We start from the raw sequence: 14,097 nt of genomic DNA, 5'->3' as shown, positions 1-14,097 counted from the left end.
GGTCCTCCGGAGGACTTCCCTCTCGAAAGCCGGTGTATATTAATGCGCGAGAGTGAGTAGGGAGGAGTAAGGGAAATAGAGATTCCGCGAGATGTTGCGAGCCGCGAGATGATGCGGCTCGCAAACGCGACTGAGAGGGAGAGAGAGAGAGAGATGGAGAAAGAGGGCGAGAGGAGTCTGCAGATGCTCACTGTAGAATATCTAAATAAATCCGCGTGTCGACCACCCTTAAAATCTCGTCGAATAAGTAATAACGTTCGGCGTGAGTGAACCAACTTCTTCTTCTCCCTCTCCCTTTTCCTCTTTCTCTCTCTTTTTACTTTCACCCTCTACAAGCTAGCCACCCCTTTTAGCTTGCATAAGCGAGCGCATCCGATTTTGGGACTTTAATTGGCTCGAGGGAATTCCATCGTGTGGAAACTTTGGTAAGAGAAAACTTTTGAGATATTTCGTAATCCTCGAAAGAAATAGAGTAAGGGATGGACGAATGAATATATGTATATATATATTTTTTTTTTTTTCATTTCTTTTTCTTTTTTTTTTTTATTTTTATCTTATTTTATTTTATTTTGTTTTTATTTTTTGCTTGGTTTCTTACTAATCGACGAGTTAACGTCCCGTACCCATGTAGCACATAGCTGCCAAAGAGATTTAAGATCGGTTTAATCAAGTTTTTTTAACATCGTAAATTATCGTTTAGACCGTCGGTAGTAGTTATACGGGAGATGAAGAGAAGGAGGATGGAAAGGATTACGATGGGGGTTGGGGTGATTAAAGATTCGTAAGATTTCATTGAAGCACATCCCAACGGAGGGTTGCGTTCCGCACGCGCTCGTACGGAAAAAGCCGAAGCCGAAGACGTTTCTTTTCTTTAAAGAAAGAGGACCTGGAAGAGGAAGGCGACTATCAATTTCCTACCAGGTTTTAAAAGAACTTGGGAAGTTAACTTTGGGATATATACACCTACACGGTCTTTAATAAACTTGGAAAAAGTTCACAGGTGTCGTAATCGCGGGTGGAAAAACTTTTTCAATTCTTTTTTAGAGTTACGCGTAGCTTTTTTTTTCTTTGTTTTCTTTTTTTTTTTTTTGTTCTTTTTGTTTTTATCCTATGCGCCTTCGATATCGTTTGTTTCTATACGTTCTATTTTTGTTTCTCTCTTTTTTTTTTGTTTCTTTTTTTTTTTGTTTGTTTTTTGTTCCTTTTACTTCCTTCTTTCTTTCTTTCTCGTACTAATCGTTTCGTTCATATTTCTTTCGTTATTGGATCGATCTCATTGAGAGTAATTTGGGTGTAGATTAGCAGAGCGAAGGTAGGGCTCGTGTAAATGCACGAGGACATCCGGTTGATCGTAACGACAGGACAATTTACGAAGTTTCGGCTGGCTGTCTGTCGCGCTCCGATGGGGAGAACACGTCGACCGAGATAACGCTCATACGCGATCGATGCGTTCGTTCGCACGGGATGAAATTATTTAGACGTTCCGCGATCGACGGATTTATTAGATCGCATCCCGTTCTATTTAATTGACAATGATAACGACTGTCTTCTTTTCTCTTTCCATTTCTTTTCTCTTCTTTTCTTTCTTTTTTTTTCTTTTTATTTTTTATTTCTCATTATTATTATTATTATTATTATTATTATTATTATTATCATTATTATTACTACTATTATTATTATTATATTTCTACCTTGTAATCGGCGAATATAATATAATCTTTCCAAGTCCTTATATAAACAATCGTTCATTAATTTCAATCTTTTTTCTTTTTCCTTTTCTCCGATTCTGTGGTCCACGACGTCTCATTTTTATCATCGGCATAAACGTTTATCCCTCGTTCCATCATCTTTAATTTTATTTCATTTTCCCTCGTATCGTTTGATTTTTTCAACGTAATTATTTTGTCATTATCAATAAAATTTGGAGACGAGTGAGCGGTCGTTAATTCGTAATTGGAAACAACAGTAGTGTTAATATTTAACGTGACGTTATTTAAATTCGATCGGATAAATGTCTTTTTATCCTTCTCGATCTTTTCTATTTTATTGTTTTCTCGTTTTTCCCTTGGCTTATCATCGTTCACCATCTTTTTCCCTTTAATTCCCGTCAATCTCTTGAATTGTTCCTCCTCTCTAAGCCTGTTTCGCATATCCTTACCGAAGGCCACCTCTTCGAGCTGTATCTCATTTTGCTTTTTCCATGCTTCGCGTTTATTAAGAAGTATCATCTCGTCCTCGGCACGATTTTTACCTTTCACCGGTAAATCGTCGTAATTATTTCTATAAAGATTAGCTACGGTAACATTGTCTCTTGCTAGAATTACTTTCTTTTCCTTTAGATCGATCGATCGTCCGTCTCTTATTTTCCTATAAATCAAAATTCAATGTTAATTAATATCCAACTGAGCGTGCTATTATTTTCGCATACTATTGTTCAATAAATGAGTATTTTATCAATACCTTATGTAAAATATATATATATATATATATATATATATGTATATATAAAAATAATTTCGTATAAAAACAATAAGGATCTCTACTTTATTTATTATCACTTTATTTAATTGCTTACTTAATAGATAAATGCCTTATAAAAAAAAAATATATATATATACGAAAAAAATAATTTCGTATAAAAAAGTAACAGCAATGCCTTCTTTTCCCTTTTTTCTTTATTTTTTTTTTTTTATTGTTACTTCATAAATAAATCACTTACCCGTCCTGGTCGTTCAAAATATTCATAGATTTATAGATCTCTGGCTGTTCGTATTTGAAATCAAATTGATCCCATTCATCCTCCAAATTATCCCCACGTTTTTGTCTTATCATAGCAGCATGATGTGCAAGTTTTCGATACTCCGGCGTTTCGTTCTTATCGTAGCTTCTTCTTTCATTTCGCCTACGACGCTTACGTTTACGTTTACGTTTCTTACGTTTCTTCTTCCGTCGTTTTTTATTAAAAGAATAATTGGAACTTCGAACGGGCCGACGTTTCTTCCTTTCAATGTCCAACGCAAAACTGGCATTGTCGAGTTTCCAAAAGCCAGGTGCATTCTCGTTTTTGAACAAAGTGAGATTCCTGTCGAATTCAAAATTTGGCGAGGCACTCTGATAACGAAGAATAAATTCTGCGTTACGTCTACTCGGTACCGTCTTATCGCCAGTTTTATTTTTCTCCGATTTTTCCTTCACCTCGATGTAATGTAAAAGGGAATTTAATTGTCTAACCTAACAAAACAAAATAGATATTTCAATTTATTGATTATTATCGCCAGCATTGTTGTTATTATTATTATTATTATTAATAATAATAATATTGTTATAAAAAGAAATATTGCGATTATATTATATAAAACGATTGAGATATTAAATCGATTCAACGACGATATTTACGAGATAATCGTGGACAGTTTGGACCTTTATCTTCTCCTTGGCAGATAAAGCGTTATACTCGTTTATAAGATTCTGCAATATTCGAACCTTCTTATGGAGTTCGTTGACGTCCTTGTCAGTTTCTTGATCGGAAGTTTTGGGAAAAAGTATCTTGTCGTCCGACGGATGTTCGGTCGTTTCTTTATCGTGTACCAATGGTAATAAAGGTGTCTGTAAATTTTCATCAAACATTTTCTACGATTTAATTTATTCTATCGTCGATATAACGAGGGATCGATTTTTAATATTTAATGATAAATGTAATTTTTTTTCTTTCTTTGTTTTTTTTTTTTTTTCTTTTGTTTTTCTTTTTACTTGTTCCTGCAATTCTTTCTGCCCGTTGACTTCCAACATCCACTCTAAAAATTGTCGCATGTCCGGTGGTAATGCCGCGCAAGTTTTCCTTTGGACTTCGTCCAACACCAGTCGACCAAGAAGTTCCATAACTTTCTTCATCGTCTTCTCGGTATGTTTTATCTGTTTCCAAAGAATAATCGGTCCAGTTTTTTCGAAGATTAATTGAAAAGAGACTTCTTTTTTAAAGATCTTCGTTGAAATATTTTCAATTTAGTGGCATAATACGAGATAAGCAAGTACAATGTTAAAAATTAATGATAAAATTATAATATGATTTCTCGTTTCGTTGGATTCTCCAAAAAAGAAAATATCAAGATACATATTTTTAAAAATTGAGATACCTCGTCTTCGTCGAATCCCTGATGATAAGTCTTATCAGTTTCGATCGAATCTTCGGGCTTGTTCTTTCTATAAAGTCCCGGACCTAGAGCTACCTTAAGGGCCTCGTTCCTTTGCACCTATGATGCAAATGATCGATAATACTTTTGCTTTCGTTTAACCAAGCTAGTCGCCATCTATCAAAGAAAGCACATCCCATGCTTTTTCTTACTTGTTCGAAAATGTTTTCGACGATTTTTCCAGCCAATTCTCCATGAAGAGCCAAATCCATTTGAGATTCATCTTCCATGTTGTCAGCTGTCAGGAGCATAGCGAGCTTCTTTCTACGGGTATCCTCATCCTCCGTCTCCTTCTCTCTCATTGTCTGTATATTCATCGCTCGTTATTTATCGGGCCATCTTTATCCCCGAAAAAAAAAAAAAATAAATAAAACAAAATAAAATAAAATAAAATAAAACAAAATAAAATGAATAAATAAATAAAACATCATACTCGCGCTGTCGTCTCATCAATTACTTTTCACGATTTAATCGAATCTATTCCTATTCTAATTTCCTCGTTCGTTCGTTCGTTCGTTCGTTCGTTCGTTCGTTCGTTCGTCTTTATATAAACGTCATCGATAATAATTTTATTCACTCATTTTTTCTTTTGTTTTAATTTTTTTTCCTTCCCCCTCACCCCACCTTCTTAATTTTTAACTCACGTTTTGATCGTTCACACTCTCCTGTTGAATCACGTTAGCGCCAGCTATGATATCGGCATGAGAATTCCTTCGAATTCCCTTCGCCTCACCCGTCTCACGATTTCTCATCATTTCGATCTTCTCCACTTCCTTTCCCTTCTTCCCGGCCATATTCTTCTTCTTTCTTCGACGCCGTTGTTCCTTCTTCCATGGGACGTCGCGAAAATTCGCGTATGGACGACGTTTCGAAAGTTTCCTCCTCCTTTTCGTATCTCTGAGAAACTCGAATCTATCGTCTTTGTTCAAATTTCTAACACGTTTCTTGGCCACTTTCCAATTGGAATTTTTCTTCTTCTTCTTTTTCTTCTTCCTCTTCTTCTTCCATCTCCTATTATCCTTCTTATTCTTATTCTTCTTTCTCTTCCTCTTTCTCTTCTTGTTTCGTTTCTTTTTATTCTTATTCTTTTTTTTATCATTAATCTTACTACCGTTCGAATCATCCTCGTTCTGTTTATAAAGATCGTTCAAGTCGTTATATTTCAAATGCGTATTATCGTTTTCTTTATATTTGTAAGGATCAATCGTGTAAAGATCCTTCGTGATATCGTTCGAATGTGAATAATACGTATCGTAAGGATTTCCTTTGTCGTAATTTAACGAGTAAGAATTTCCTTCTCGTTTCACTCTCGATGCATTTCTATTGGCCAATGGTTCCAATCGAGGACGTCTACTAGATCCAATTTTAACGCTATTCACGATCGAATGACTTTCGTTGCTCGATCTTTTTTTTTCATTTTTTTTTATCGTTTCGGTAGAATTATCATTGATTTCTCGGGTATAATACGACGAATTAATTATATTTATTTCGTAATTCGTAGGTATTTTTACAATGTTCATAATCGTTGTTAGATTTTCATTATTTATAGAAGAAACATTAGTCGAATTGTTATTGTCGAAGGTTTCGTTTTTTATTGAATCATCGCTGATCGTTTTCAGGCCTCTTCCCAATCTAACTTTAATGTCGTCGTCGAAATCATCGATACGATCCATAGGCTCTACGAAAGATTCGTGCATATCTTTAGACTCGAGTAGCGAGCGTTTATCACCGTCGATACTTGGAACGTTCTCTTCTAGTTCGTTCATGGAATCGTGGTACTTTCCATTTTCATAAGGCGAACCTGAATCGGTCTCGGGCGCAGTTTTTCGCTTGGATAACCCCGATCGAAGCACTCCGCTTGATTTGGAACGTGAATCATTTATAGTTTCCACTACCTGCGATAAAACATTTATTTTGTAAAGTACCCCGCCAGAGGAATAATATTTAATGTCTAATGTAACTGCATACATATGTAGGTATATAATCGTTATTTGCTTTTACGATTAAATCGATCGATCGATCTATCGATTGATCGATCGATCGATCGACCGACCGACCAACCGACCGATAGTTAACAACATTTTTTTTTTTATAATTTCTTTGTTATATCGTTTTTCAAGAATTAATAAAAACAATTTGTATTCGGTACATGGATTTTAGATATTAAACATGCTCTTTACGGGGATCACTTTCCATTCGATGTTCCCGATATTGCTATAGTTTGGATTTGACTGATGATTCTTAGTTGGCGTTCTCTCCTCGAAAATATCGCCTTGCTCTACTCCACCTTTAAAGAGATCGTCCGTCTTCTTTAAAGCCATGTAATTACTTGCCGACGTATTGTTGTTATTGTTATTCGTCTTCCTTTCGAGATCATCATCGGACTCCTGATGCATTCGTTGATCTCCTTTAAACCGAGCCCCGTTTTTATTCTCGTTATCCTCCCAATCGTATAATTTCTTCAGTTCCTCGTACAGCACGTTGTCGATGTCGTCGTAATCCTTCTCATCTAATTTTTTCACAGCTACTCGATTTTCCGATCTATTTGAGACGGTATAAATAGAAAAAAAAAAAAAAAAAAAAAAAAACAGAAAAAGAAAAAGAAAAATCTAAAACACTCCGGGACTAGAAATGTATTTCTATTTATTTTGAAATAAAGAGAGAGAGATGGAGAGAGAGGAAGTAATTGGCATCATCAAAGATATATACCTGGCCTTTCCGAAACTGTCCAACTTTTTCTCACGTTGCGGTAATTCGATTGGTTGTACGCCACCGAAAACAACATCGACTATCTCTCGTTGGAGAGTTTCTGGTCCTCGGAATATATATTCGAGAGATTCCTTCGGTATAACTCTCTCGACGTTTACAATTTCTCGATTAGGTTCTTCGATCAATCGATTATTTTCATTTTGTTTCTTTTCCTTGTTCGACCTTAACAATCATTCGATTCATTTAATTAACTCGATCGATTTGATTTTTATCATAATGAAGGATAGAAAAATGATTCGATTTAGAAAAGCCCCTTTTATCTCTATATATATTACATACATATACAAATCTACAGAGATAGATTTTAGATATATTTACCATTTCGTTTGACAATCTCTAGGAGATGATTTCTCATTGCGAAGCTTGCCGGAGGTGGCGGCGGCGGCGGCCTCGTTTAAAAATGATTTTTCTCGATCCATTTGCGAGCTTTTATCCTCCTCTCCGTCGTCCTCAAGCGTGACCTTGCTCCTCAGAGACTTGGACGGATTCCCGTTTTTAGCTCGTACTTGTTCGAGGTCGATGAGGAATTGTTGCTTTGGCTCTTTGTTCTTCATTTGCTCTTTTCTTTTCCTCTCTTTTTCTTGTTCCTCGGCTTGTTCATCCTTCTTCTTCATCAACGTATTGTTTTGAGATTCTCGCAAGTAATCATCTGCATTTAGAACAACAACAACAACAACAACAACAACAACAACAACAACAACAACAGTATAACAGAAATATGAAATAAATCGAAAATCTGTGCTCTCGCAGTGATTCGACAAATTTTTATCATTTTTATTACCAAGCCCTAAGCTCGAGCCAACCAGACTTTCCTTCTTATCGTCGCTCTTTTGCTCGTTATCACCTACAGCTTGCGACTCTCTTGATCGTTCGTTAATCTCCTCGTCGTAATCGTAATACTCGATTATACCCAAAGGACAACGTTTCCTTCTAACATGATTTTTCTCCTCCTTGTGTTTCAATGCTATTCGTTGCTTTATCATCATATTAACTCTTGCCTCGTACGGATTCTTTGCTCTTTCTAACATTCTTACGTATCTTTCAGCTTTCGAATTATCCTTTTCGTCTGTGTAAAATATATATATATATATATAAATGAGAAAAATATTCAATGGGTATTAACTTAGCGAGAGTTTCTTTTTTTTTTTATTGGTGAAGCAGCCGAAAAGAAAAAGAAAATTATAATTTTTTTCTTTCTTTTTTGTTTTATATATATATATACATATATATACCGTTTTTCTCGTTCCTTTCAAAATTTTCCTTGGAATTCTCGTCGATATTATCCCGTTGTTCTTCTTCCTCGTCTCGATTAATCGCTGACTTTTCGTTACCCAGTTTCCTTTCGTCATTCCTTCCACGACAACTTTTGGCGACTTTACTTATCTCATTCCTCGTTGATCCTTCGTTGGTAACAAGATCTTCCTCCAAACTCTCGTCGTAACTTTGAAGAAGTTTACGATGATTTTTACCAATGAAACATTTCCACTCGTTATTCGACAAAGATCGATTATTACTCTCATTTTCTTCTATCCAGAATAATCCTCTCTTTGGAGTTTTACGTTTTGTCATTCGTTTAGTTTCACTGAGAACGTTATTGTTGTTATTATTATTATTATTATCATTATCATTATTATTGTTGTTGTTGTTGTTATTATCATTGTTATCATAATCGAGGAGTTTAGCTTGTTGCGCTATCAAATCGTCGACGTTAGTCAACTCTTTATAATTATTTGTTCGCCAATAGTCATTGGACTCTTGATTCGTTTTTTTGTTATAAGAATCTTTATTAAAATTATATTGTTTTTCGTATTGACTTCCTTCGCTACGTTTACTACGTTCATATATATTAGGATTTTTTTCATTAAGAAAATCATTCTTTACGTTAATATTTTTATTTCTCCAAAGTATTACGCTTCTACCTTGACTATCTGAATTTTCAATTGATCTTTCAAGATCGACCATTTCCTCCGGTGTTTCTGACTCGTTCCACCAAGTTAATTCTGTTTTTATATAAACAATTGTTTTAAATAAAAAAAAAAATCTAATGACTTCGTCGTTGATTAAGTATGCTATTTTAAACTATAAAATAAAAAATAATTTTATGATCAGTTTCACCGAGTGAAATTCTCCATTTAAAACAATTAATTAAATAAATAATTTCGTAGATATCAATTATTACAAAAAACAAAACAAAAAAAATACGTCGAATCTTTCCATTCTATCATTTGTTTGTTTGTTTGTTTGTTTTTTTTCTTTTCTTTTCTTTTCCTTTCTTTTAAACGTCTTCCTGTAATAACACGCGTTTAATAAATAAGCTTCGAAAATGTTCAAGAGAAAAACAAAAATCACACTTTTCATTGAATTCACGTTAACGTATAAAATTACGAAGAAAAAGGAAGGCCATGTAAACAAACGTGTAGTACTTGTGTTTTCATTCTCGTTCGTAAGAACGCTCGATCGTTCAGTATGTTTTTGATCTTTCGACGGTGAGAACGACGTGTCCTTCTTTCGTTCATCTTTGCTCTTCCTTTTTGACGAATCTATCTCGGTAAGTCTGTCGTATTCGTTATTATTTAGAATCGCTTTCTCAATAGTTTTGCTCCTTTCCGAATTATCCTCCCTTCTTGTTAAATTTTCTTTTAATTCTAATACGGTTTGTTTCAATTTTTCTAACGATGCATCGGTGTCCGTGGATTCTCTTTTGTCTTGGTTATAGATCATCTTGATATCTAAATCGTTTTAAAAGATTTTTTTTTTTTATAATTTTCCTCTTAATTATTTATATATTTAAAATTATATGTATACATATTATTATACACATATTATGCATATATGTGTGTGTGTGTACATATGTTATTACAAACATATTAAAGCACTTATTGTATCGATATGTTTGTATGTTTATATTATTACGCACATGTTGTGTACAATATGTATATCTAATACATAAAGTATATAAATAAACACGATAAACGAAATAATTTTAATTATGTTTAATACATGATCTTTAATTCATAGAAACATTCAATCGTAACCTGAATCGTCGTTGTTCGTACGTGGAACTCCATAATTACGAGTCCATCGATTCTCTTCGTTATCCCTTTCGTATTGATTATACTTATTAGAATTCAAGCGATCGTTCAAAAAAACACGAAGATCATTCGAAGGCCGTTGATCTTTCATTGATTCCCTTCTCTCGTAGACATCTTTGTTCGTCCTAAGTTTACAAAAGAGAAATGAATTTTCTTTTTATATTGCTTACTTGCACGCAAATAATAAGCACGATGAATTTTAAAGAAATTTATTTATACTTTTCTTTTTTTCTTTCTTTCTCTCCGACTAATTTTTTTTTATTTATTATTTTCGTCATTTAAAAAAAAAAAAGAAATATATATATATATCTCTTCGCAAATGGTATTTCGTATATTCTTTTTTTCTACGAAGTTTAATAATTTGTTTTTTTTTTTCTAAGCATTAGACTAACCCGTACAAACGATTTGGATCATTTAAACGATTCGCAGCCCGATCTATCCACTTCAATTCGTCTCGAGCTTTCAAGATATTCTTCAAGAAGGAACGCAATGCAGGACTGTCAGACTCGTTCGTAATATTTGCCGAGCGATGATCTGCAGAATCGATCGATTGACTTTGATCGATCTAAAAAAAAAAAAAAAAAAAAGAAAAAAAAGCAAAGTAAACAAACAAAAAAGATATTAACAAGGAGATTGCGTAATTGTAATAAATCTACGTTTATCCAGAAGATGAATCTATAAGATTGTATATTATATTATCAGTTTCTAAACTATGTATAAATTACATCTAATCGTCGAAGGATTTATACATTTGTTTTCAGTCCCATTGAATACTTGTACGCGTACATATATCTTTTAATTTATGAAGGGGAAAAAAATATCTGAGAATAGTAAAAACTAATATACGATTAAACATCATGATCGTCAGAATATATCACATTTGCTCTCTATCACAATTATGTACTTTACAATAGTTAATACCTATATTATAATTTATAAAAATAATCAATAACAAAATCGGAGAAAACGTTTCTTAAAAACACATACGAGTAGAGAGAGAGAGAGAGAGAGACGATCACTATTCAGACTATTATTAAATCACACGATCACCAAAGTACTAAATTTATTTCGATCAAATTATACACTTCTCTCTTTCTCTCTCTCATCTCTCTCTCTCTCTCATCTCTTATATATTCTAATTTCTGAAAAAGAAAGGACAAAATCAGAGAAAACGTTTTGTAAGAAGAACTGCTGAGTGTCTTGTCGTTGACAATTCTTTCTCTCCTTTTACTAGTTCTCACTCTCTTTCTCTCTCTCTCTCTCTCTTTTTCTCTCTCGCTTTCTCTATGTCTTTCTTTCTCTCTTTCAACATGTTGGCGCGTTATAATAACACCGGTATGCTTCCGTTACGCATCGTTCGTATTCGTTTTGTCCTTTTTCTCGGTTGCGCGCGTACGACGAGAGAAACAGAGAGAGAGAGAGAGAGAGAGAGAAAGAGAGAGAGAGAGCGGGCAAGAGAAGACAATGGGATTCTACATAGAGCGCGAAGCCGCAGGTACGGTCTCGGTGTTATTAAAAATTCACTCCCTCTAGCGGCTGAAGTGGCCTCTGGCAATCTGCATCTCATTCCCGGCGGGCCCTTGTGCGCCAGCCAGCCAGCCAGCCAGCCAGCCAGCCAGCCAGCCAGCCATCCAGCAAGCGAACGAGCGAGCGAACAGCCAACAGCGAGGCAGCCATCAGGTGGCTGCCAGCACGCGGAAAAGGGTAGAAAACTCGACCTAGGAGGGAGGATGCTTAGGAGGGGGCGGGTGTGGGCGCGCGCGAGGTCCAAAGAAAGGGAGAGAGAAAGGTGCCCCTCCAATGTGAGTTCTTCTACCCTTCCTTCCTACTGTCCTTCGTCCTTTCGTACGCGAGCCATCACTTTTCTCACTCTTTATCTCCCTCCTTCTTGGCAAACAACGAGAGGAGAGAAAAGAAAAGAAGGACGAAAGAAAGAAAAAGGAAGCTCTTTTACACCCAATTATAGGTGGCATTTAAGCAAATAAGCACCTGTCCTTTCCTCTCACGCCCTTTCATTTTCCACCCTCGTCTTTTCTTCCCTTATTATTTCACCATTTTTATGAGCCACTTCTTTTTCTCTCTCTCTCTCTCTCTCTCTCTTTCTTTCTCTTTCTTTCTCTTTCTTCTTCTCTTTCTTCTTCTCTCAGCTTATTTTTGAAATTCATTTTCATTTCGAATGACATTTACAATTAAGTCTCTCTCTCTCTCTCGTTCCCTTTTTTATCGCATATATATATATATATATATATATATATCATCGTCATCAGCTACCATCGAAATAATTATTGAATATGTGAACGATCGGATACATTACAGAGACCATTTTCTCTTTCTCTCTCTCTCTCTCTCTCTCTCTCTCTCTCTCTGCTCGTTTTATCCTTCGCAATCTACCTTCCAAATTTGTTTCCATATTATTATAAATTACACATTAACAAAGTAAAATCTCTTGGTATAGTTTTTTCTTTTTTCTTTTTCATTTTGTTTTCCTTTTTTTTTTATCATGTTACATATAGACATATTTAACCCATATCGAAATAAGTTTCGATTGTAAACGATTAATAAATACATATTTCCATTTCGTTCTATTTCAGCCGTCGGTATAAAGAATTCAATGGAAATAATATCGCTGTCACACTTTCTTCTTCTTCTTCTCTCTCTCTCTCTCTCTCTCTCCTTATCCAGCTCTTTTTATTTCTCAAGTTATCCATATCTTTTTCTCACGAAGGCCAGCTCGGTCGATCAATCGCGTTTTAGCTTGAGGACCGGTAGCAGCCAAAAGTACAGCGAGCATAATCAATCACGAGACGGTTTTAGGCTGGTGTGCACACGCGGAAAAGGAACTGGTTGAGGCGGCGGGTGGCGGGTGGGTAAGAGTGGAGGCCTGGGGGGTGGTGGACCGAGTCGTGTTGTAGACTGTTCGCATAGTTCAGAAACGGAAACGGTAATATCGCCGGCCCGGGGCGACCACTCCCTTTGTCATTTTGTCATCCGGCGTAAGGACGAATCGCTTGCTCGCTCGAGAGAGAGACGAAGAAAACCTATATCTACTTACTACTTTTCTACGTATATCTACGTTAAAATAAGAAATTAATATCCGTGATATTAAATCGAGATTTGAAAAGAAACAGTTCGAGCGTCGTCGAGATTAGATCTAACGGCTTTAAATTATTTTCTTATCGTTAGTTTCTACCTATCGAAAAGTTTCTTTAGTTTTACTTCTTACCTTACCGACACTCCGTTGTACTTTTTGAATTTTTTCTACGTCCTTCTTATTATCCGCATTTTTATCTTGTAAACGTACGCTCGTACCGAACGATAAGAAAAACATGATAGAAAGGACGATTAGAATAACGTGAAACTCATGATATCCTGTCAGATTAAAGATAGATCCTTGGGACTTCATTTCTCTCCAATCTTAAAGCATTACAGTTAAGTCGTTATTATTATATACGTCACAATGTGAAATAGAAAAGCTATCGATGTATGTATGTACGTATATACGTTATATATGTATGTAGTATACATAACGAGCTGTTAAATTTCGATCTTTCGGGAAAGGAAAGTGTGTAGAGTTGTAGGAACAGGGGGAGGGATGGAGGGAGGGAGGGGGTGGGAGCATTAATTTCACGGTGCGCATAACTTTCCTGTCAGAATTTGCATTCGGCTGCTGGACTTTCTTTTTAAAGGCGTGCGTAGGCGCGCGAGCGCGCGCGGGAAATTAAAAACGTCCGATCGTAAAGTCTTGAAAAGAGAAGAAATATCACCGGGACTGCTTTCTGAATCGTAATCACTCGCTTTTTATTATTTCTACTTTGTTCGACTTTTTTGTTCTTTCTCTCTGTCTTTTTCTCTTTTTTCTTTCTCTCTCTCTCTCTCTCTCTCTCTCTCTCTCTCTCTCTCTCTCTCTCTCTCTCTCTTTGTACTCATTGTATCACGGTAAATAAATATCTAAGAGATGAGACTTTTCGGTTTGAATCGATCGGTTTGAATTTTGTCCGTGAAAAATATATTCGATCCCATTAAGGTTTAATTTAGTCGCGATTAAT

The 14,097-nt window shown here is 35.4% G+C and overlaps 1 protein-coding gene and 1 long non-coding RNA gene across 3 annotated transcripts in view; one reads left to right on the top strand and one right to left on the bottom strand.

The window, feature by feature from the left end:
* LOC118439587 (uncharacterized) overlaps nucleotides 1–10,955 on the top strand; it is an 18,199-nt gene extending 7,244 nt beyond the window's left edge. For both annotated transcript variants that reach the window (XR_014983825.1, XR_014983824.1), the window contains exons 4-5: nucleotides 1–425; nucleotides 10,432–10,955. The exon at nucleotides 1–425 is cut by the window's left edge and continues 2,805 nt beyond it. This is a non-coding gene — a long non-coding RNA (uncharacterized LOC118439587). The remainder of the gene's footprint in view (nucleotides 426–10,431) is intronic.
* On the bottom strand, nucleotides 1,755–8,528 carry LOC118444680 (uncharacterized). Its single transcript, XM_035873221.2, has 12 exons — nucleotides 8,192–8,528; nucleotides 7,741–8,025; nucleotides 7,278–7,608; nucleotides 6,900–7,121; nucleotides 6,371–6,731; nucleotides 4,835–6,085; nucleotides 4,343–4,495; nucleotides 4,134–4,250; nucleotides 3,751–3,912; nucleotides 3,397–3,606; nucleotides 2,720–3,231; nucleotides 1,755–2,367 (listed from the first exon to the last, which is right to left on the bottom strand). The coding sequence occupies exons 1-12, from the start codon at nucleotides 8,526–8,528 to the stop codon at nucleotides 1,755–1,757; spliced, it is 4,554 nt and encodes a 1,517-aa protein (XP_035729114.2).
* Nucleotides 10,956–14,097: the final 3,142 nt, after the last annotated feature.

The sequence above is a fragment of the Vespa mandarinia genome, chromosome 2 (assembly GCF_050613455.1).
Source record: "Vespa mandarinia isolate Hongniang chromosome 2, ASM5061345v1, whole genome shotgun sequence".
Classification (NCBI taxonomy): Eukaryota; Metazoa; Arthropoda; class Insecta; order Hymenoptera; family Vespidae; genus Vespa; species Vespa mandarinia.
The sequence above is the reverse complement of the archived record's forward strand: the minus strand, read 5'-3'. Positions and strand labels throughout refer to the sequence as shown.